This window comes from Sylvia atricapilla, chromosome 4, assembly GCF_009819655.1.
Source record: "Sylvia atricapilla isolate bSylAtr1 chromosome 4, bSylAtr1.pri, whole genome shotgun sequence".
NCBI lineage: Eukaryota > Metazoa > Chordata > Aves > Passeriformes > Sylviidae > Sylvia > Sylvia atricapilla.
The window spans coordinates 32,480,904-32,501,655 of NC_089143.1; the positions used below are offsets into that span (position 1 = coordinate 32,480,904).

General features: G+C 51.0%; 1 protein-coding gene across 1 annotated transcript in view; it reads right to left on the reverse strand.

The window, feature by feature from the left end:
• EXOC6B (exocyst complex component 6B) overlaps positions 1–20,752 on the reverse strand; it is a 269,597-nt gene that overhangs the window by 2,551 nt on the left and 246,294 nt on the right. The window contains exon 21 of the mRNA XM_066317540.1: positions 5,236–5,348. Coding sequence (XP_066173637.1) covers positions 5,236–5,348 — 113 coding nt within the window. The remainder of the gene's footprint in view (positions 1–5,235; positions 5,349–20,752) is intronic.

Sequence of the window (20,752 nt, forward strand, 5' to 3'; positions counted from 1 at the left end):
GAAAGCGTTGAAGTGACAGGGACACTGATGATCCCTGGGGAGCTGGCACCGGATCACCCCAAGGATCAACTGGGCACAACCCAATCTTCTCCAAACTCAGAGAACACAAACAAACATCCAAGGATTTCCAGGCTTCAATCTCCTGGAAAGAGCCACAGGGAATCTGAAACATTCCCAGAAACACCAGGCTTGGAACTGGAATCCCGAGTAACAACTTCATCCCAAAGGGGAATTTTCTGGGGTTACCAGTGCCCAGAGAAGGAGCTGCTCTCCCAACAGGAGCAGGAGAGCTTGGAGCACTTCCAGTCACCAAAATTGTGATTTGTTTGGTTTTCCGTATTTTTTAGGTTGGCAGCTGCTCCTCCAGGAGAACCAGGGAGTGATTGTGCCAACCGGAAACCGAGTTTGGAGTTTTCCAGGTCCTGCTATCGTGGATTTAGGGATAATTATCCTCCCCTGGAACTCCAAAAATCTCCAGGAGGTCTCCAAGCCTTTCCCCAGGTGAGCTGAGAGCTCTCCCAGGTTCCAGAGGGACATCAAAGGTGCTGGAAGTCGACCTGTACCTTTGGAAAACTCCTCCTGCCCCTCTCCAGCCGTTCCACACACCAGGATTTCAGAGCTTTTCCACCTTTGGGGCCATCTCCATCCCATGGGACCTGCTGGGGGCCCATGGAATGTTCTGGATGCAGCTCACATTCCCATGCAAGAAAACCTTGGGATGTGTTTGGATGGCTGGGAACGAGCTGGATGGATAAAACTCCGGATCAGGATGGAAAAGGATTGCAGCTGGAGCCTTGATCCCACAACAAACCCACAGAGGTGGATCTGGAAAAGTCTGGGAGTATCTGGGAGCTGCTGGAATCCCTGGATACCACGTGAAGGTGCAAGCACGGAGATATTAAATATTAATTAAGTTGCCCACAGGACACATAACCTGGCAGGACTTGGGATGGGCTGTGCAGCTCCCCAGTTTTATTTCTCCAAGCAGAGCCTTGGGATAACCGGGAGCACCAGTAACAAACCCACAGAGGTGGATCTGGAAAAGTCTGGCAGCAGCTGGAATTTCCAGACACCACAGGAAGATGCAAGCACTGAGATATTAAATATTATTAATTAATTAAGATGCAGGACAGAAAATCCTGCAGGATTTGGGTTGGGCTGTGCAGATTCCCAGTTTTATTTCTCCAAGTAGGGCCTTGGGATAACTAGGACCTCCCACAACAAACCCAAAGAGGTAAAACTTGGGGAGGATGGGAGGTACTGGAATCTCCAGACACTATGTGAAGGCGCAAACATTGAGATATTAAATATTATTAATTAATTAAGTTGCCTACAGGACACATAACCTGGCAGGACTTGGGATGGGCTGTGCAGCTCCCCAGTTTTATTTCTCCAAGCACAGCCTTGGGATAACCGGGAGCACCAGTAACAAACCCACAGACGTGGATCTGGAAAAGTCTGTGAGCTTCTGGAATGACCAGATACCACTTGAAGGTGGCAAGCAGAGATATATTAACCATTATTAATTCATTACGGTACAGGACAGAAAACCCAGCAGTATTTGGGATGGGCTGTGCAGCTCCCCAGTTTTATTTCCCCGAGCAGAGAGATTTATAACCCCGGGATCACCGAGGGCTGGGAAGCCGGTCCCAGGATTAGGAGTGAAAGGAAAGGCGAGCTCGGCGCTGTCCCCACCCCTGTCAACAAACACCACCTCGCAGAGAGCCGAGCTTTGTCTCAATTAATCCGGCAGGGGAAGAAAGCAGCGGGGTAAAAGCTCCTCTTTTAGCTCTAATTAGTGCATTTGGGAGGGATCGGGTGTCGCAGGGCCCCGCTCCGGAGGCACTTTGCATTTCCAGCGCTTCGGGCTCCATTGAGAGCGGGACAATCGGGGCCGGGCAGGGTGAGGGTGAAAAGCCCGAGCGAGCGCACACTGACACCCGGGATATCCTGGGAGAGAGGGGCGCGGCGCTGATAAGGGACACAGATAACCGGGAGAACAGGTTACAGGCTCAGCCGGAATTCCCGCAGGGATGGGAGGCGGCGGATGTGCCCGGAGTGAGGCACAGGGAGGGACAGAGAGACCCCTCGGAGAGGATCCCTGGCAGTGCCCAAGGCCAGGGTGGACACGGGGGTTTGGAACCACCTGGGATGGTGGGAGGTGTCCCTGAACATGGATGGGGTGGCGTTGGATGGGCTTTAAATTCTTTTCTTTTAAATTCTTAAAAGAATTTTTAAAATTATTTTCCAAACTTTTCTATGATTCCGTGGGATTGCTTTCCAGCCGATTTTTCAGCAGCCTGGGATAGTGGGAGGTATCTAGAGGGTGGGAACGGGATGAGATTTAAGGTTCCTTCCAACCCAACCCATTCCAGAATTTTGGGAGCCCCTCTCTTCTGGAGCCAGGCTGAGAGAGCTGGGAATGTTCCCCTGGAGAAGGGAAAAATCCAGGGAACCCTCAGAGTCCCTGAAGAGGCTCCAGGAGAGCTGGAGATGGACTGGGGACAAGGCCTGGAGGGACAGGACACAGGGAATGGCTTCCCACTGGGAAAGGGGATGTTGGGCTGGGATTTTGGGCAGTAATTGCTGTCTGGGAGGGTGGGGAGGGGCTGGGCTGGAATTCCCAGATTTGCTGGGGCTGCCCCTGGATCCCTGAGAATGTCCAAGGCCAGGCTGGATCACCTGGGACAGTGGGAGGTGTCCTTGCCTATGACATGGGGTGGAAATGGGATGATCCTTAAGGTTCCTTCCCACCCATACCATTCCATGATTTTGTGACTTTATGGAATGAGCCAGGCTGGGGTTTGGTGACATTTTGACACCACTGGGTGTGGAGCTGCTCTCCTGCTGTCCCACCACCTCCCCAGCCTCTGCCGTGACCCCAGCTCACTGCCTGCCCCCATTCCCCGGCTCTTCCTGATGCTTTGTGGCCAAGCTCCCAGGATTTGGGTGCCCCTTTATTTCAGCATTTTACTGTGAGCTCTGAATAAACCTCTCACTTTCACATCTCGGATGCTGGTACACAAATTCTCTGTGTATCATAGAATTATTCCAGTTGGAAAAGCCCTCCAAGGTCACCAAATCCAACCATCCCCCAGGATTTCCACATCCATGCCTGACCCACATCCATGAATAACCCAGGGAGAACACAACCCACAAAACACCAGTTTAAAAATAACATAAAAGTCTTATAAACCAGCAGCTGCCCCAGTTTGGTCCCCGTGTCCCTCCCTGGTGTCCCGATGTGCCATGACATCCGTTCTTCTCCTCCTCTGCTGGAGAGGAGCTGGAGATTTCCTGGACCACGAGGGCACAGAGGGAACCCCAAAGCTCACAAACACCCCAAGGTCACTCACAGAATCAGGGACTGGGAGAATAATCCAGGTTGGAATTCAGGACCTTTAAAGCCCATCTGGTGGCACTCCCTGCCATGGACACCTCCCGCTTTCCCAAAGTGCTCCAAGCCCTCTCCGACCTGGCCTTGGACACTTCCAGGGATGCAGCTGGGTTTGGTGGGATTAACCATGGGATCTGACCATGAGGAGCACTTTGAGGTGATGTGGGGTCTCTCTCTTTGGTCCACGAGGAGGAGGTGATGAGTTTAGGGTTGGGGTCACTCTTCTAGAACATTCAAAGCCTCTGGATCCCTGGAAGCGTCCAAGGACAGGCTGGACAGGGCTTGGAGCAGCTTGGGATAGTGAGAGGTGTGGAACTGGATGGGCTTTAAGGTCCCTTCCCACCCAAACCATTCCATGATTCCACCAGGATTCCCTCCTGCCCTCTCCTCTGTGCAGGACCCACCACCGCAGCGCCTGTGGCCTGCTCGGAAAACTACAAAATCCCACTTTTTTCTTGGCTCATTCCCCCCATCCCACCAGCTGGAAAACGACCTGGGAGGTCTGCTGGGAGCAGGAGCAGAGTGGATCCTTCCCAAGCCAGCTTGGAGCTGGACCAGGAGAGATCATCTGGGAGACCCACCACGGGCACGCCGGGCGGGGTGTGACAGGCGGAGCAAATCCCGCTTTTTTCCTTGGAGCCGCAGCGTTCCCGGCCGGCTGTTCCCGGCACGGCTCCAGGATTTGGGATGGAGCCGTGCGAGGCATATGAACTACGGGCCCTCAAAGGATGGATTGAGGGAGCTCGTGCTGGTGGCCCCAGCCAGAGGCTCCTCCTGACCCCCACAGGGATTTGGGGGATCTCCGGGAACCCCCCGTGGGAGAAACGGGAATGGGAAAGGAACGAGGGTGGAAAGGATTGGGAATGGAAGGATAGGGATGTGTGAAAATGGGAGGAAATGGAGTTGAGAATACGGAAATTTAGGAAGAAATAGAAATGTGGAAATGTAGAAATGTAGAAATGTAGAAATGAATACAGAAATATAAAAACAGAAATAGAAATATAGAAATTCAGAAATACAGAAATACAGAAATATAGAAATACAGAAATATAGAAATATAGAAATACAGAAATATAGAAATATAGAAATACAGAAATATAGAAACATAGAAACAGAGAAATATAGAAAGATTGAAATTTAGAACCATAGAAAGATTGAAATTTAGAAATATAGAAATAGAAATAAAAACACAGAAATAGAAATAAATAAAAATTAGAAATAAATAGAACTATAGAAATAAATAGAAATAATAAATAGTCATAGAAATAAATATAAAGATAGAAATAAATATAATCAGAAATACAGAAATACATAAAATTCAAAATACAGAAATGGAAGTGTAGAAATAAATAGAAATACAGAAATACAGAGATACCGAAATACAGAAATGCAGAAATAGAATGGGATAAAATAGAATATTCTCAGGTGAAAGGGAACCCACAACAACATGGTCTAACTGCCTGATCACTTCACAACCAAAAGCTGTTCATGGCATTGCCCAAACGCCCTCTGAACACTGAAAAATTGGGGATAGCCACTCCTGCCTGCAGCCCAGCACACTTTACAGGATTTTGGAGCTGGAGGTTCATCTTTACAGCCGAATTTTCTGGTAGGACAAGGAAAACCCTGCTTAAGAGCCAATAAAAAGAAAGAACTTGCATCCAAGCCATTGAATTTGGATAACGTGAGATTCAGCTCGCTGAGATAAAACGGGATTTTTTTCTATCTGAACTCTCTCTGTCCACCCAGGGCCGGGATCTTTTGCTCACAGGGTTGGAACAAGTTCCGAAAGTGAGACAGGGGTGAGAATTCTTCCGGGATTCGGGAGCCACACTCACTTTTCCAGCAGGATCAGGGCTGTGGTGGGGTTCACACGAAGGTACTTGCACGTGGGCTGCCCGTAGTCGGCCAAATACGTCGACCAATCCCACTGGATGAACAGATCCAGGAGCTGGAAAGGAAAAACAAACGGGGCTTGAAAAAAGCTGGAAAAGGGAGCAGGTGTTTCCCTGGAAGCTGGCAGAGGTCCTGGCCAGGTGGAGTTATCCATAAAAATAATAATAAAAAAGGAATGCAGGTTTTATTCATTTGTTTAATATTATTCTGTTAACATTTAATCGTTGACTCGACTGTGCTTCATTGTTAATTTAGGAATATTTAACGTGAATTAGTGCAGGGTTGTATTAATTTAATTAATTTAGCCATTGAGCATTACTGGTCTGTGATCCCTGTTTTTGGGGATTTAAGGTCTAGGACACCTCGAGGATGTGAGTGACAAAAAACCCCTGATGCTCTCAGCTATGGCAGGAGGAAACTTCTGGGGTCAAAGCCACCACAAACTTCTTCTCTCCCAACAACCCCCAGTGTCATCCTAAGCATTCCCCATGGATTTCTCATCCTGCCTGGTCCATCCCAACGCCCTCCAAGTGCTCTGGAAGTGTCTCCAAGGCCCAGAGCTCCCCGAGGAGCTCAGGGGGGTTATTCTGGGTGAGCGCAGCTCCCAGAGATGGGAGTCCCCAGGTGCTTTCCAGACGTTGGGGAGAGAAACCACCAGGCCTTGGCAGCAGGGGAAGGAAAAGGGATTAACTCAGCCACACATGATCGTCCCCGGACTCCAGGCCGCCCAAAATTCCCACCTGCAGCCCTTGGTGCCCACAAATGACCCCGCTCCTCCCAGCCAGGTGAGGGATGGGATAACGACAGACCAGGTTCCCTAAATGCCTACTTCCCACACCATTCCTATCATTATTTTCCTTAAAAAAACAGTTTTTCCCAATGCCATCTCCACACGTGGATCTCCTCACCTCAGCGAGGACTTGGCTTCTCCACTCACCCGTGAAGGCACAGTCCAATGCCCTCTTCCCACACTGTTTCTATCCTTGTTTTCCTTAAAAAACAGGTGCTACCAATGCCCTCCCTACATGTGGATCTCCTCACCTCAACAAGGTCTTGGCTTCCCCACCCACCCATGATGGCACAGTCCAATGCCCTCTTCCCACACCATTTACATCCTTATTTTACATTAAAAAACAAGTTTTCACAATGCTCTCTCCACACGTGGATCTCCTCACCTCAACGAGGACTTGGCTCCTCCACCCACTCATGAAGGCACAGTCCAGGTTCCCTAAATGCCCTCTTCCCACACCATTCCCATCCTTATTTTATATAAATAACCTGTATTTTCCCAACTCCCTCCCCACACGTGGACCTCCTCACCTCAACAAGGAACTTGGCTCCTCCACCCACCCACGGCGCACGGATTCCTGGGATGCCACCTTCACCTCTGCCCCATTCCAAAGTGCAGGTTAATTAAGAGCTCCTGCCTTTCCCCCCCCGCCCTTTCCCAAGGATCCCGTCTTGGAGCGCCGCTGTGACCGCTCTATTTGGGGACGGGCTGCCAAGCGCGTGGACGTCTTCATCGCCGGCTCGGCGCGTCCCGGCGCCCACCGCCGGAGCCGGGAGAGGCCGGGCGCATCCCGCAGCCAAGCCGGGCCCATAGTGGCCTCATTGTCCCCACGTCTCCATGGTTTTCCTGGAGGCCCCGGCGCTGTTTAACAACGCGTCCTGCCCCGCCAAGAAGGGGGATTTAGCTCCTCCGAGACCTCCAGATACAAAACAAAAATGTGCAACAAGATTCTTTTTGACTATGTAGGTCAGGGCAAGGAAAACAAGCCGTCGGGAACAATCCCCCGGGCTGGCGGGGGGGATGGATTAGCCGGGACCTAAGAGGGCTTTTCCAGCCCGGGTCCCGCTCGGCTTTGTCCGGCGGGGCCTTTGTGTTGAACTACAAACCAGAGCTGAACGTCGTTGGCAAGAGGGTTTTTTGTGGTTTTTCTTCCAAGGGGGCACCTTGGAGAGAGACAACCTTAAATATGATTTCACAGGCGCTTTTCAGGCCCCAAGTGCCGGGGCCAGGACGCTTCCGCGGGCTTTGGCGGCTGCTGGGAGGGCTTGCATGGTTGTACAGGCTCAAAGGGAACCCCCACAATGCACCAAAGGCCTCTTGCTGGTGGCCCCAGGAGGCTGAACGTGCCTCAGGCAAATCCCAAACAAAGCCTGAGTGAGTTCTTGCCATGGAAAAGTGCGTGGCCAGAGTGTCCCGGGACCAGGTAGATGCTGCTGGGGAGGGGGAATAAAGAGCCAGGAGGAAAGAGGTGAAGGAGGGAAGGAAATAAAAAAGGTGAGGATTTAGGAAGGGGTTTGGAGAAGATGGAATGAAAACACTGGGAGTTGTTCTGGCAGAGGCTCAGGAGCAGTGCAGGAGCTCAGAGGGACATGGAGCTGCTCCCAAGGCTGGAGCCCCTCTTCTCTGGATCCAGGCTGGGAGAGCTGGGAATGTTCCCCTGGAGAAGGAAGGCTCCAGAGAGAGCTCTCAGCCCCCGGCAGGGCCTGAAGGGGCTCCAGGAGCCCAGGTGTGCCCTGGTGGCCAAGAAGGCCAAGGGCACCTGGGCTGTGCCAGCTCTGGGGTGGCAGCAGGGCCCAGGCAATGTCCTTGTCCCCTGTGCTGGCCCTCAAATCTTGGGGCAGTTTTGGGCTTCTCCCAACAAGAGAGACCCTGGGGCTGGAGCATGTGAGCATGTCCAGGGAAGGGAAGGGAGCTGGGAAGGGGCTGGAGAATTCCTGAGGGAGCTGGAAAGGGGCTGAGCCTGGAGAGAAGGAGGCTCAGGGGGACCCTGTGGCTCTGCACAAGTCCCTGCCAGGAGGGGACAGCCGGGGGGGTCGGGCTCTGCTCCCAGGGAACAGGGACAGCAGGAGAGGGAACGGCCTCAGGCTGGGCCAGGGGAGGCTCAGGGTGGACATCAGCAGGAATTTCCCCATGGAAAGGGTGCTCAGGCCTTGGAAGTGCCCAGGGAGGTTCGGAGTCCTCATCTCTGGAGGTGTCCAAGGAATTCCTGGATGTGGCACTCAGTGCCAAGGTGGGTATCGGGCACAGCTTGGACTGGATGATCCTGGAGGGATTTTCCAACCTCAGTGATCCTGGCATTCTGTGTGTTTGGAGGCTGGATCAGATAATCCCCTTCCAACCTCCAAATTATTCCACGAAAGGTTGGAAAAAAATAGGGGAGGCAGAGATGGAAACCTTTCCTGGCTAAACCTTAGGCTGAATTTAGGAGTTGGCTAGGAGGTCCTCAAGGTGGGCATTGGGAAAATTTCTTCCTGGAAAGGGCTGTCCAGCCTGGTGGAGTCCCTATCCCTAGTAGGACCTATAGGATACAGGGACACAGGTCAGCAGTGGCCTTGGCAGTGCTGAAGAAAGGCTGGACTCCATCTCTGAGGGCTTCTCCAACCTCACCGATTCCATGACTCCCACCTCAGCCAGGACCTTCCTGGAGCTCTCCCAGATCCAGACCACCCCCGGGTGGCTCCCGACAGTGACAGATGGGCTGTGTATTTTCCACCTCTTTGCCCACATCCATCTTTTTTTTGGCTGGGCAGGTCCGAGGACGGCCGGGGCCGGCACCTTTGGCCCCGGCTGCCGGCGACTCCTGGGTTCGTGCTCCGGAGGGGAGAGAGGTCCTGCAGGAGGAAGCCCGAAGGCTCAGGGAGAGCTGCCTCCAGGCGATTTATCTGTCACATAAATGTGGTTTTATTGGTTTTACTGCTTCAACTTTTCACCTCTGCTGCTAAATCTGAACGGGACGAGGGAAAAGGAGGAAAGAAAAAAAAAAAAAAAAAAAAAAAAAAAAAGGGAAAAAAAGCCGGCGGTGCGCGGTGCTGCCGTGGGGCTGCTGCGGGTCTGCCGGGGGAGTTTCCAAATCAAATATGCAAATACCATTAATTCTTTAAACTGGAGTCTCCCTTTCAAGGCCATAAATCAAACTCGACAGCACATCCACTGGGTGGGGGGGAGGGAAGGAAAAGGAGAGGAGAGAAAGGGAAAGGAGAGGAGGGAAAGGGAAAAAAAGAGGAGGGAAAAATTAAGAGGAGCTTTCACCACGATGATATGGGAGCGGGGTAAGATCAGGGAGATGCAGATGTGCTCAGGGCTGGGGACCTGCAGCTTCCCAGGATTCCTAAGCAGGAGCAGAGAGAGGTGCAGGCACAGCTTTATGAAAAAGGAGAGCTGGAGAATAGTTTGAAAAAAATGCCAGAAAAAAAGCTATTAAAAAGCACTAAAATTGGTTACATACACACACACGAGCTTATATTCAAATCAAAGCACAGAATTCGAGAGAAGGAAATGCTGGAATGAAAGAACCAAACTGGGAGCCAGTTCTCAGCCCTGTCCCAGCCTCCCCTAGGAAGAACCTTTCCCCCATTTCACAGAATCATGGAATCATTTAAACTGGAAAAGACCTTTCACATTATCAAGTCCAACCACCAGTTCTACCTCAAAACCACTTCCTTTTCACCCCCCTCACAACGTCACCACCTCAAACTCTCCAAAAACGTCCTTTTTATCCGAGCAGACAGATTTTTATGCCCTTCACTCAGGCACAGGGCGAGGGTGGCTGGCAGGTCCCTGCAGGAGGAAACCAGGCTGTGGTTGGGCTCTGGATCGCCCTCCAGATGCGACGGGGAGCAGGGACAGTTTGTTCTGTCCTGACGACAGCCCGGAATCTGGATTGAGTCCTCCCGGGCCAAGCCAGGAGCACTGGAATGCGAACCCAAAACTGATTCCAAACACAGTGTGCAAGCCCTGCCAGAGCTCCTGGCACCAGATCAAAGCCACCACGGATGTTTGCACACTCACACCTGTGTCATGATCATGGGATTGTGGGATGGGTTGGGTGGGAAGGGACCTCAAAGCCCACCCAGATCCAACCCCACGGGCAGGGACACCTCGCACTATCCCAGGTGGCTCCAAGCTCCATCCAGGCTGGCCTTGGACATGTCCAGGGATGGGGCTGTGACTGCCCCATCTGGCCCAGGGAGTTGTACCAAAAGCTCCTGACCTGCAGGAAATTCCCATGGGAATGCACCTGTTTTCCCAGGAAAAGGGATGGGATTGGGCTGAGTAAGAGACATCCCCTCATCATGGTTTTCCAGTCCTTTAGGGGTGGCTACCTGGAGGAGGAGGAGGAGGAAAGAGTAGGGAGGAGGAAGGAGGAGGAAGGAGGAGGATCTCTTTTCACAAGGAGCCACATGGAGAAAACAGGAGAAAAGGTTCCAAGGTGCCACAGGAAAGGTTTGATCTCCATACAAGGAAGAAATTCCTTGAAGGGAGACCCATCCTCCACTGGGACAACTTTCCCGTGGATGTAGTGGAGACCCCGCTGCTGGAGGTTTTGGGGATGAACGGGACAGGGCTCCTTCTGTCCATTCCTTCCCTCCTAACCAGGGTGGTTCTGTGATTCCATTCCAGGAAAAAAAACCCTTCCCTCTGATCCACCACCAGATTTCCTCCTAAGGACAAGGCAGAACATTGCCATGGGTTTGGTGGGATTGGATGGATTTGGATTCCACCAGGATGGACTGGAGAGGACTTTTCCTCTGCCAGCACCATCCCAGCAGATGGGATGCTGCCAGCCTTGGTGAGAAACATTCCATAAAGAACTAAACCTTTCCTTCAACAAAAGCCTAAATCAGGGAATTCAGTCCTTGTTTCTCCAAGCACACCTAGCTGGGTCCAGGTGAGGTGAGGTTCTCCTTGCGGTGGGATTTTGGGGACACTCAGATCCCCACAGCAGTGACAGCCAAGCTTTTGTGATGAGTTTTATGTCCCCAAAGAATGGAAAAGCATGGATTCAGTCAGATCTGGTGTTTTCCCATCTGGAAGCAGAATTCCTGCCCTGGACCCTGCTGAGGGACACATCCATGAGCTGGGTCATGTCCCTGAGTGCCCACTCTGGTTTTCCATGGAAGGAGGAGGGAATGTTTTTGGATCCAAGGTGAAAACAGCTCCCAAAAGCTCCATTATCCCTCCTCATCCTCACAACTGCAGTCTGATCTTCCTCTTACCAGGGTTTTTTGTACCTGGAATGAACAACCTTCGACCCAACACCTTCCACAAACCAGCTTTGGTTTGTGTGAAATCACACCTCGAACTTCTAAACCCGGTGAGAAATTGCCTTCAAAAAGCTCCTTTTTCCCTGACTGAACAGCACAGCTCCTCAGGAAGGGGGACAAGGATTGGCCAGACTTGTGTCCCACCACCTGGAGGATTGTGATCCCTTAAGTTTTACCTTCCATGTATTTCAGGCTCTGTGCTGCCCAGGGGTGCAGCTCTGAGCTCACACTCAGTGTCACTCAGCTCTGCACACAGCAGGGACACAAAACAAATCCTTTTCCTGCTGCACACCAAGGACAACTTTCAGCCCCAGAAGCACAAACAAGGGTGGCTGGAGGGAGGGACAAGAAGGATGGGACCTCACAGCCTGGAGCTGAATTGGACAATTAAACCCCAATGTGCAAATGGACCAAAACTTATAAAAGTGTGAGACCTCGTGACTGGTCAGCCATTCTGTGACTATTTTGTGTCATTTGTGACCATTTTGGGTCTATTTTGTGACTATTTTGGGTCCATTTTGGGTGCAGCCCTGGCCAGGCTCTTGTCCTGCCCAAGGTGTATCCTAAAGGCTTTTCAATAAATCTCTGCTCTTTTCTCTGGCTCTGTCCAGTCTCTGTTCCAGCTCAGCCTCCCCAAGGCATCAATGGTACAACAAATCAGTGGGATCAGAAAACAGTGGTCAGACCCAATCCTACTGGGGACTTCCATGAAAGACACAAAACTATGGAAAACCAGTGGCAATTCCCAGTTTTTCCAAATCCATAACCCATCCCTACCACTGGTGGAGCAGCCCCTTCCACCATCCAGCAGGGAATTGTTAGGGATTACAAAAACCCCAAGGAGCTTCCAGCAGCAGCAGCCACAGACAAGCACAGCCCAAATAATTTATTTTGGGGAGGTTTCAATTACGCCTCGTGGGAAAGGAATACTGAAAGAGAAAGAAATATTCCAACCCCTGGGAAGACGTGGGGTTTGGACAATAGCGTTCCCAAAGAGAACAGGCACCAAGAATTGGAACATGATGTTTGTTGTTGGATTGTGAAAGGCATGGAGGGGGAAATCATGGCCTAAGTGAAAACAGGAGAGGATTTGTCACTGGTTTTACTGGAGGAGGACGATTTGCTCTAGGAATTCGGTGTCCTTGGGGTGAGGGGTTGGAAGCACCCACACGAAGTTGGTGATGGACAAGGAAAAGGATCCACACATGGAGCACAGGGAAGGAAGATCTTGATTTAGGTGCTCCCCTAACTACCTAGATTTCTGGGAATTACTACAGATCCAAGAGTCCTGCTTGGACCTCTCTGTGAGACACAATAACCCCAAGGGACTCCTCCAGGTGTCCTGGGATGTCCCACCCAGGGATGTCCTCCTGGACAGAGAAGAACCAATTCCAAGCTCTTCACCTCACATTTAACTGGGTTGATCTTGCGAGTTAAAAGCAGCAATTTTTTTCTCTCTTTTTCTTTTTGTATCTGCAAAAGTCAAACAGTTCCTGGAAAAAAAAAATAAACCAAAACAGGAGAGGAATCTGGAAGGATTTATGTCAGCCAGGACAGTTTGTAACTGAGAGAGGTTTGAGACCAACAAACCCCAAATCCGTCCAATCTGGATTATTTTCAGCTTCACATTATTGCCTGTTTATAGGTTCTTGTATTCCTGACAGCCCAGATTTCCAGGGAAAGGGCTCCACAAAGCTTTCCTGCAGAGAGAGAAGTCCTGGTTTTCCAGCTGAAAGCATTCGTCGTTTACAAGGAGGAAAACCTCTGGCTTTCCACCTGCTTTGAAGCCACGCTGGAATTACAATGAGGTTGACTTTTTTCCCCTTTTCCCAAAGGAATTTCTTCTGAGGGTCTCATTAAAAACTTTGCAGGATTTTACCTCAGAAAATTTGTGTTTCTGAGCACCAGGAGCAGCTGAGGGAGCTGGGGAAGGGGATCAGGAGAAAAGAGATTAGAGGGGACCTGGCTCTGCACACTCCCTGACAGGAGGGGACAACCTGGGGATGGATTTGGGATCTTATCCCAGGGAACAGGGACAGAGGAGGCCTCAGGCTGGGACAGGTTGGAAAATTCCTTCCTGGAAAGGGCTGTCCAGTGTGGAGAGACGCTGAGGAGGAGCAGCACTATGTGTGGGGTGACAGCCCTGGAAAGTCCCCCCAAGCCGCGCTCAGGGCCTGGCTTTAGTCACCCACTGGATCTCTGCCCGCAGGGAAAGCTCCACTAAATTCCAGGGGAATCCCGAGCTCCTCTCACCCACGGCACAGCCCTTGGAAAACAAGGAGAACGAGGCCTGGAAACAACGCGGTGCAAAACCCCTGGGAGGGATTTCAACGTTTTGGGATCAAAAGCTGTAACACCTGGACAGGGCGATTTTACGGACAGCCACGGGAACGAAAACCAAGAGGAGCTGCTGGATTTGGTGCTCCTAAAAATCATCCCTTGGACTCATCCCGTTCTCCGGGCAGGTTCAGGAGTTTGCAGGGAAGGCTGGGCCGGGAGATGGGTTCCCACCCTCCAGACCCTCCACACGGGGACAATACTGGGCGGGAGCCAGCAGGAATGAAAGAGCCTCGGAAGAGCGCTGTTCCGCAGGGAATTCCACTCCTGAATGACGCTTGGCTTTTCCATTGAAATACCACAAAAGGGGGGATTCATTCCCTAGGCAGAGATGGCTCCTGTAGCAGCATCCCCTGGATCGGGTTCAGGTGGAGCTGCACCCAGAGAGGGACGGAGCAGGATAAACCAACCAGGATCAGCATTCAGCACCCGAAATTCAGGATGGGATGTCTGGAAAGCACTCAGGGGGTGGATAATTATCCTCAGAGGCTCTTTTGAAGGTGTTTTGGGGATTTTGGAAAAGCTCCGTGGTTGGGAGTTGATGGCTCTGTGCTCAGGTATCCCATTAATACAGAATTCCTTTTCCACTTTTCCTTTCCACACTTTTCCAGGTGTGCACTGCCTTCTGGGTTTTCCTGACTGATCCACAGGTCCAAATTAGTGGCTCCAAAGAAAACATTAGGGAATATCACAGAAAATCCCAATATTTTAATACCTTTAGTCAGAGAAGAGCGACCATGAGCACAGGAAAAAAGCACAAAACCCCTAAAAACAGGAAAGTGGGTTCAGAGAGGAGAAATCACGAGTTGTCCAAATAAGCCCCTAAGAAACACCTCAGGATCATCCCAACTGGGAAAAAATCATCCCCAAAATGGCAAAAAAAATCACTTTAATGCCACTTTTCCAGGACGGAGCATTCCCAACTCATTGACGGAGCAGTTTTGGGGGCGGGGTCGGTGCTGCCCATCAGCAGCAATCCCTGACACCTGCAGGGCGCAGGTGACACCGAGCCCCCTTCTGGGACCCTTTTGGGACAGACAGAGCTCAGTGAGTGCCACCAGCACTGGGCTGGGACACCCAGACCCCACAGCAAGGGCATTTTCCCTTTGAGGGATCCCACTGGCAGCGGGGAGCGGCTGAGCAGCAACTCCCCCTCTCCTTGGTGTCAAAACCCCGTTAGATTTGTGGCATTTGACCCAAACCTCTGCTGATATTCCCCAAAAAACCGCCGGCATCACCTCCCCGAGCCCTCCACGCTTCTTTCTCCTGTGGCCGCTCAGCTGACGCCAAATCCTCGGCAGAGTCGCATTTTTCTCATGTTTACATGTTAAAAAAATGGGGCTAAAAAAAAAAAAAAAAAAAAAAAAAGAGAGAGAAAAAAAGGGAGGTGACCTCTTGCTCACCCCGGGCGGGCTGCGAGGAGCCGCCGCTGCCTTCACCTCCGGCTGAACTTCCAGATTATCTCAGCCAAGATTCACCTTGCACTGAACTTGTACCCGGAGCACGGCACAGTCACGGAGCCCTGATTAAACATTGCAGCACCACGGGGCCATAAATTTATACGTTTAATGAGGATTAGCGGCGCTTCCTCCCACCCTCCCCGGGCTGGGGACCCATGGGAGAGCTCACCAGCAGGGGTTTGGACACAGAAAAGCTGGGAATTAGCGCGACATGAAGCAACTCCTGTGCCATCCCCTGGGTATGGACAAATCCCGCGGGAGCAACCACAGAGGGTTTGCACCTCTTTGCACTCAAAAACAACCAGGAAAAAGCCGAAATGTTGTGGGACATGGAGCTCCAGGAGCCCGTGTGGGTCTCTTGGCCCAGCAGGAAACCGTCCGTGGGGCCATGGCCTCCTAAACTCTGGCTGCCCTCTTCCCACCAAGCGCCGCATCCCAGCGCCGTCCTCCCGTCTCTTTTCCAGGACGGACGCGTGACGGGAGGCAGTGGCTGCCTCCTCCTCCTCCTGCTGCTGCTGTCCCAGCTGCCACGGAGGGAAGGGGAGAGCTCCGCACTCACCGACGCCGGCCGGGGTCACTCAGGAGAACGTCTGGGCGGTGAAATGGATCCGCTCAAGTTCAAGTGCTTGGAATGCCTCCCTCTTCTTTTTTTTTTTTTTTTTTTTTTTTTTTTTTTTTTTTTTTCTCTATGAAACTAAACTAATACATCCCTGCTTTTCCCTGATAACTTCCTCCTTTCCCCCTCGGAGGTTTTGTTTAGCAGATCCATTGTTCTCAGCGAGCCTTGCCCTGGGGTCCAATTTGAGAGCGTTCTCATTTTTCCCCCCTATGTAACTGATGCTTATTTCTTTAAGCTCCACTGTAAACACAAAGCACACGGCAGAACCCTGGCCCGGCTTTGCAGGAGGCAGCCTCAACCCTGGAACTGCTTCTCTGTGGCTTTTTTTTTTTTGTGGTGTTTTTTTTTTTTTTTTTTTTTTTTTTTTTTGGAAACAAAAGGATTGGGTCTCCTTGCTCAAACACCTGCGGGATGCGGGAAGCCGCGGGTGGTCCCGAGGCTCCCTGACCCTTCTCTGCATCCAGAAATGCGGCCTTGCTAATTAAAGACTTCTTGATCATTCATTAGGGGCAGGGGTTGACGCAGCAGGACCCAATGGAGGTGACCTGAAGGTCCTTGGGGTGCTCAGGGTGAAGGAGGAGTCACAAGGAGCCACCATGGGAGGAGTGGCGCAGGGGGACAAATGTAAACTGAAATATAAAATAAATCCTTGGAAGAAGTGAGAGCACCTTGGATGGTCCCAGGGACATGCCAGGAGATGGGGATTTGGGAATGGTGGGTGACGAGGCCACCACTGACCACTGTCCCCAAGTGCCACATGTACAGGGCTTTAAATCCCTCCAGGGATGGGCACTCCAAACCTCCCTGGACAATTCCAAGCCCTGACCACCCTCTCCATGAGGAAATTCTTCTGTTGTCCACCCTGAACCTCCCTTGGCCCAGGCTGAGGCCGTCCCCTCTCCTCCTGTCCCTGTTCCCTGGGAGCAGAGCCCGACCCCCCCGGCTGTCCCCTCCTGGCAGGGACTTGTGCAGAGCCACAGGGTCCCCCCTGAGCCTCCTTCTCTCCAGGCTCAGCCCCTTCCCAGCTCCCTCAGGAATTCTCCAGCCCCTTCCCAGTTCCTGGAAAAGATTTCCCAAAGTGGAAGTGTCCCAGGCCAGGTTGGACAGGGATAGGGAAGGTGAGGAACAGGGTGGAACCAGGTTCTTGAAGGTCCTTTCCCACCTGGCCCATTCCATGATTCCATGTTAAAAGAGGAGGATTTAACATCCCCACTCACTCCAGGTCTGCCTGGGAGCACAGCCACTCTCTTTCCCCCTCCACAAACCTCCTGCTGTGCAGAAAATCCCGACTTTATTCCAACCTGTTCCCTTTTTGGTGGATCCAAACCACCTCAGGAACTTGGAATTCACAGGGAACAAAAAGCCTGGAGTCAGAAACTCCAGCGGAGAACGTGCCACGCTTTTGGCAACCTGGAAAAACTCCTGGATGACCCAAGTGCGGCTCCTAATTAATTACGAGACCCCAAATCCTGCAAGACACACATTCCTGGGATTAAAACGATGCCGAGCAGGAGCCAAGGCAGGATTTGATCCCGTGGCTGCATCCGCCAGACGGCCCCGGGCACGGGGAGCCCCGGCAGGATTTATGGATATTTGTTGGAGATAAAAGCAACCCAAGAAGCTCTGGGAAACAAAAGCCAAAGGCGTTTTTTTTCTTTTCCCTTGGAGTGTCACAGTAACCCCTGGACGGCCCCGCGCTCATTGTCACAGCCCTGGAAAGGTACAAACAAAGGGAACTTTGGGTGCCAAGAGTTGGAGCAGGAGGAGGGAGAGGAGCGGCAGCAAAATTCCCTTCGCGGTCACTTCCAGGGCAGAAATCCCGGGAGGAGAAGGTTTAGGATGTGCAAGGGGAGTTCTCGTCCCATTCCAAAGCGATTCTTTGGGGGTGGGGGGGGAAAGACGATAGGGGAGGAGAGTGGAGTCCCGAGATTGGGGAATTCGACACCAGGGTGGTGATGGGCAAAGAACAAAAAGTCTCTTTTGGGGTTAAAAATGCACTTTAAGGACTTTAATGGGGCTGGAAAAAAGAGGATTCGGGATGAGAGTGGCTCCCAAAAAATGGGATTGGATCCCGAAATTATGGTTATAGAAAGGTTCCACAGGTGTTCCCTAAATCTGATGCTCCTCCTGGCCCGAAGATCAGCTGCATCTTCAAGGTGTTTTCCAGAAATTTTGGGGAATTTGGAATGGGAGAAAACTGCTCCAGGGAGGTTGGAGAAAATGCGGAAGGGGAAAAAGGGAGAAAATTGAAAATAAAGGAAAAGGGGGAAAAGAAATAAATAAAGAAAAAAGGATAGTAAAGACAAAGAAGGGAAAAGAAAGAAAAAATTAAAAAAGAAAAAGAAAAGAAAAGAAAGAAAAAAGAAAGCAAAGAGGAAGGAGAGAAAAGAAAGAAAAAGGAAGGCAAAAGCAAGAAGGAAAAGGAAGAAGCAAAAAGAGAAGGAAAAACAAAAATGAAAATTAAAAAGCAGAAAAATAAAAAAGCAATGAGAGAATGAAATAAAGAAATGAAGGAAAAAGAAGGAAAGAGGGGGAGAGGAAAGGGAAAAAAGGGGAAAATTTAAAAATTAAGAAAGGAAAAGAAGAAAAAAAATGGAAAAACAGAAGACAGGATATGAAAATAATAGTAATGAAAAAATCCAAAGAAATCTAATGCAGATGGAATTTCAGAGGAAGAGGAATTGCCAAAGCAGATCCAAACTCATCCACGGAACCCTCACCTGACGCCTGGGTTTGGGTACCAGAGTCTGGGATCTGCCACTGGGATTTGGGCACCAAATCAAGGATCTGTCCCTGGGATTTGGGCACCGAATTCCCAGTTCCAGAGCCATCCGCTCCCACTCCCTCACCCACCAATGGACAGAATGCTCCAAAACCAGCAAAGCCCCTCCACGATTCCTCCAACTCACTGACCTCGGTGTATTCAACCTCACCTAAACCCAGCTGAGCTATAAGTCCAGCCTAAGCAGCCTCGCTAAGCCAAACCCCCTCTTCAGGGCATTTTCCACCCAAAAGTGAGGCCTGTGTGTTTCCACCATGGTTCTGTTGCCTCATTCCCGCCTTCCCAGCGCGTTTTCCTGGCAGGAAGGAGCAGAGGCCGGGCCAAGCCGTCTGCTGGCCCTTCCCTGAGCTCCAACAGCGGTGTTGGAGACAAATAAATTTGTCTTTATTTACCCCCCAAAAAACGTGTTTATTTTCTCCTGCCCTTTTAATTTCGTTATTGTTTGATAGGGGACATAAAGCAGAAGCCCCCGATCGATGCCAGAGGCTCCCAACCCAAAGGTTCCTTGGAAACTTCCTTGGGGTTGTCGGAACATTTCTGAGGGGTTATGAACTCCTTAAACAAACAGCTGAGGTCATTGTTAGTCACAAAAAGAAAAAAAAATAAAAAAAAGGAAAAAAAAAAGGAATTATTTCAGGAAATATATATAAAAAAAAGGCAGGATTAAAGTTACAGCCAGAAGCTGCTCCCAGGGAAAAGAGTTGGGATGGGGGATGGCAAAATCCACAGCAAAGCCATCAAGGAACCCTGAGCCTGGCACTGTTTTTCCAGTTGCCATTCCAAGCCACTCTCTGCATGGTTTTAAGATGTCAAATACTCATCAAAGCCTGCTCATAGCACGTAGAAATCCCAACCCCAGTTCCAGGGGTCCAGGGAAGAGAGAAGAGGAAATGGGAAATGAGAAATAGGAAAGGAGAAGAAAGGAAAAGGAGAAGGAAAAAGGGAAAAGGGAAAGGAGAGGGAAAGGAGAGGGAAAGGAGAGGGAAAGGAGAGGGAAGGAGAGGGAAGGAAAGGAGGGAAGGGAAGGGAAGGGAAGGGAAGGGAAGGGAAGGGAAGGGAAGGGAAGGAAGGGAAGGGAAGGGAAGGGAAGGGAAGGGAAGGGAAGGGAAGGGAAGGGAAGGGAAGGGAAGGGAAGGGAAGGGAAGGGAAGGGAAAGGAGAGGGAAAGGAGAGGGAAAGGAAGGAAAGGAGAGGGAAAAGGAGAGGGAAGGAGAGGGAAAGGAGAGGGAAGGAAGGGAAGGGAAGGGAAGGGAAGGGAAGGGAAGGGAAGGGAAGGGAAGGGAAGGGAAGGGAAGGGAAGGGAAGGGAAGGGAAGGGAAGGGAAGGGAAGGGAAGGGAAGGGAAGGGAAGGGAATGGAAGGGAAGGGAAGGGAAGGGAAGGGAAGGGAAGGGAAGGGAAGGGAAGGGAAGGGAAGGGAAGGGAAGGGAAGGGAAGGGAAGGGGAGGAGAGGAGAGGAAAGGAAAGGAAAGAAAGGAAAGGAAAAAGGAAAGGAAAGGAAAGGAAAGGAAAGGAAAGGAAAGGAAAGGAAAGGAAAGGAAAGGAAAGGAAGGAAAGGAAAGGAAAGGAAGGAAAGGGGCAAAAAAGGGAAAAGAAAAGTAAACGAAAGGAAAGGGAAAGGAAAGGAAAGGAAAGGAAAGGAAAGGAAAGGAAAGGAAAGGAAAGGAAAGGAAAGGAAAGGAAAGGAAAGGAAAGGAGGGACTTCTTATCCCACAAATTCACAGTCATAAGGAAGAGTTTGCCTGGCTGCCTCAGCCCCCTCCCATCTCCTGATCCATGTGGGATGGAATTCCATCAGTCGCAGAGGCTCCACTGGTCCCATTTCCAATACCAGGGACTCCAGGATTCCCACTGGGCAGGGTGAGCCCTGGGTGAGCCTGGGAGGTTTGGAGATCCTTGAGCTCTGGGAAGGATAGGATCCAATTCCCACCTCCAGCAGATCCAGCTGGGACATCCCAAATACCCAATCCCAAGATAAGTTGGATGCATGGAGCTCCGTGCACCCCTAAAAACTCCATGAAGTGGAGAAATTCCTGTTTTGTCCTGCTGCTCGTCCCTCCTTGCTGCTAACGAGGCTCTCTCCCAGCCTCATTTCTCATTCCTGCTTTTCTCCCGGCTTTGTGCCTCCCCTCTCTGTGTCTGATCTCTTTTTTTTCCTTAAAAAATATAAAAATAAAAATCCCTGTTTTCTGCACAGCCCGAAAACCCGC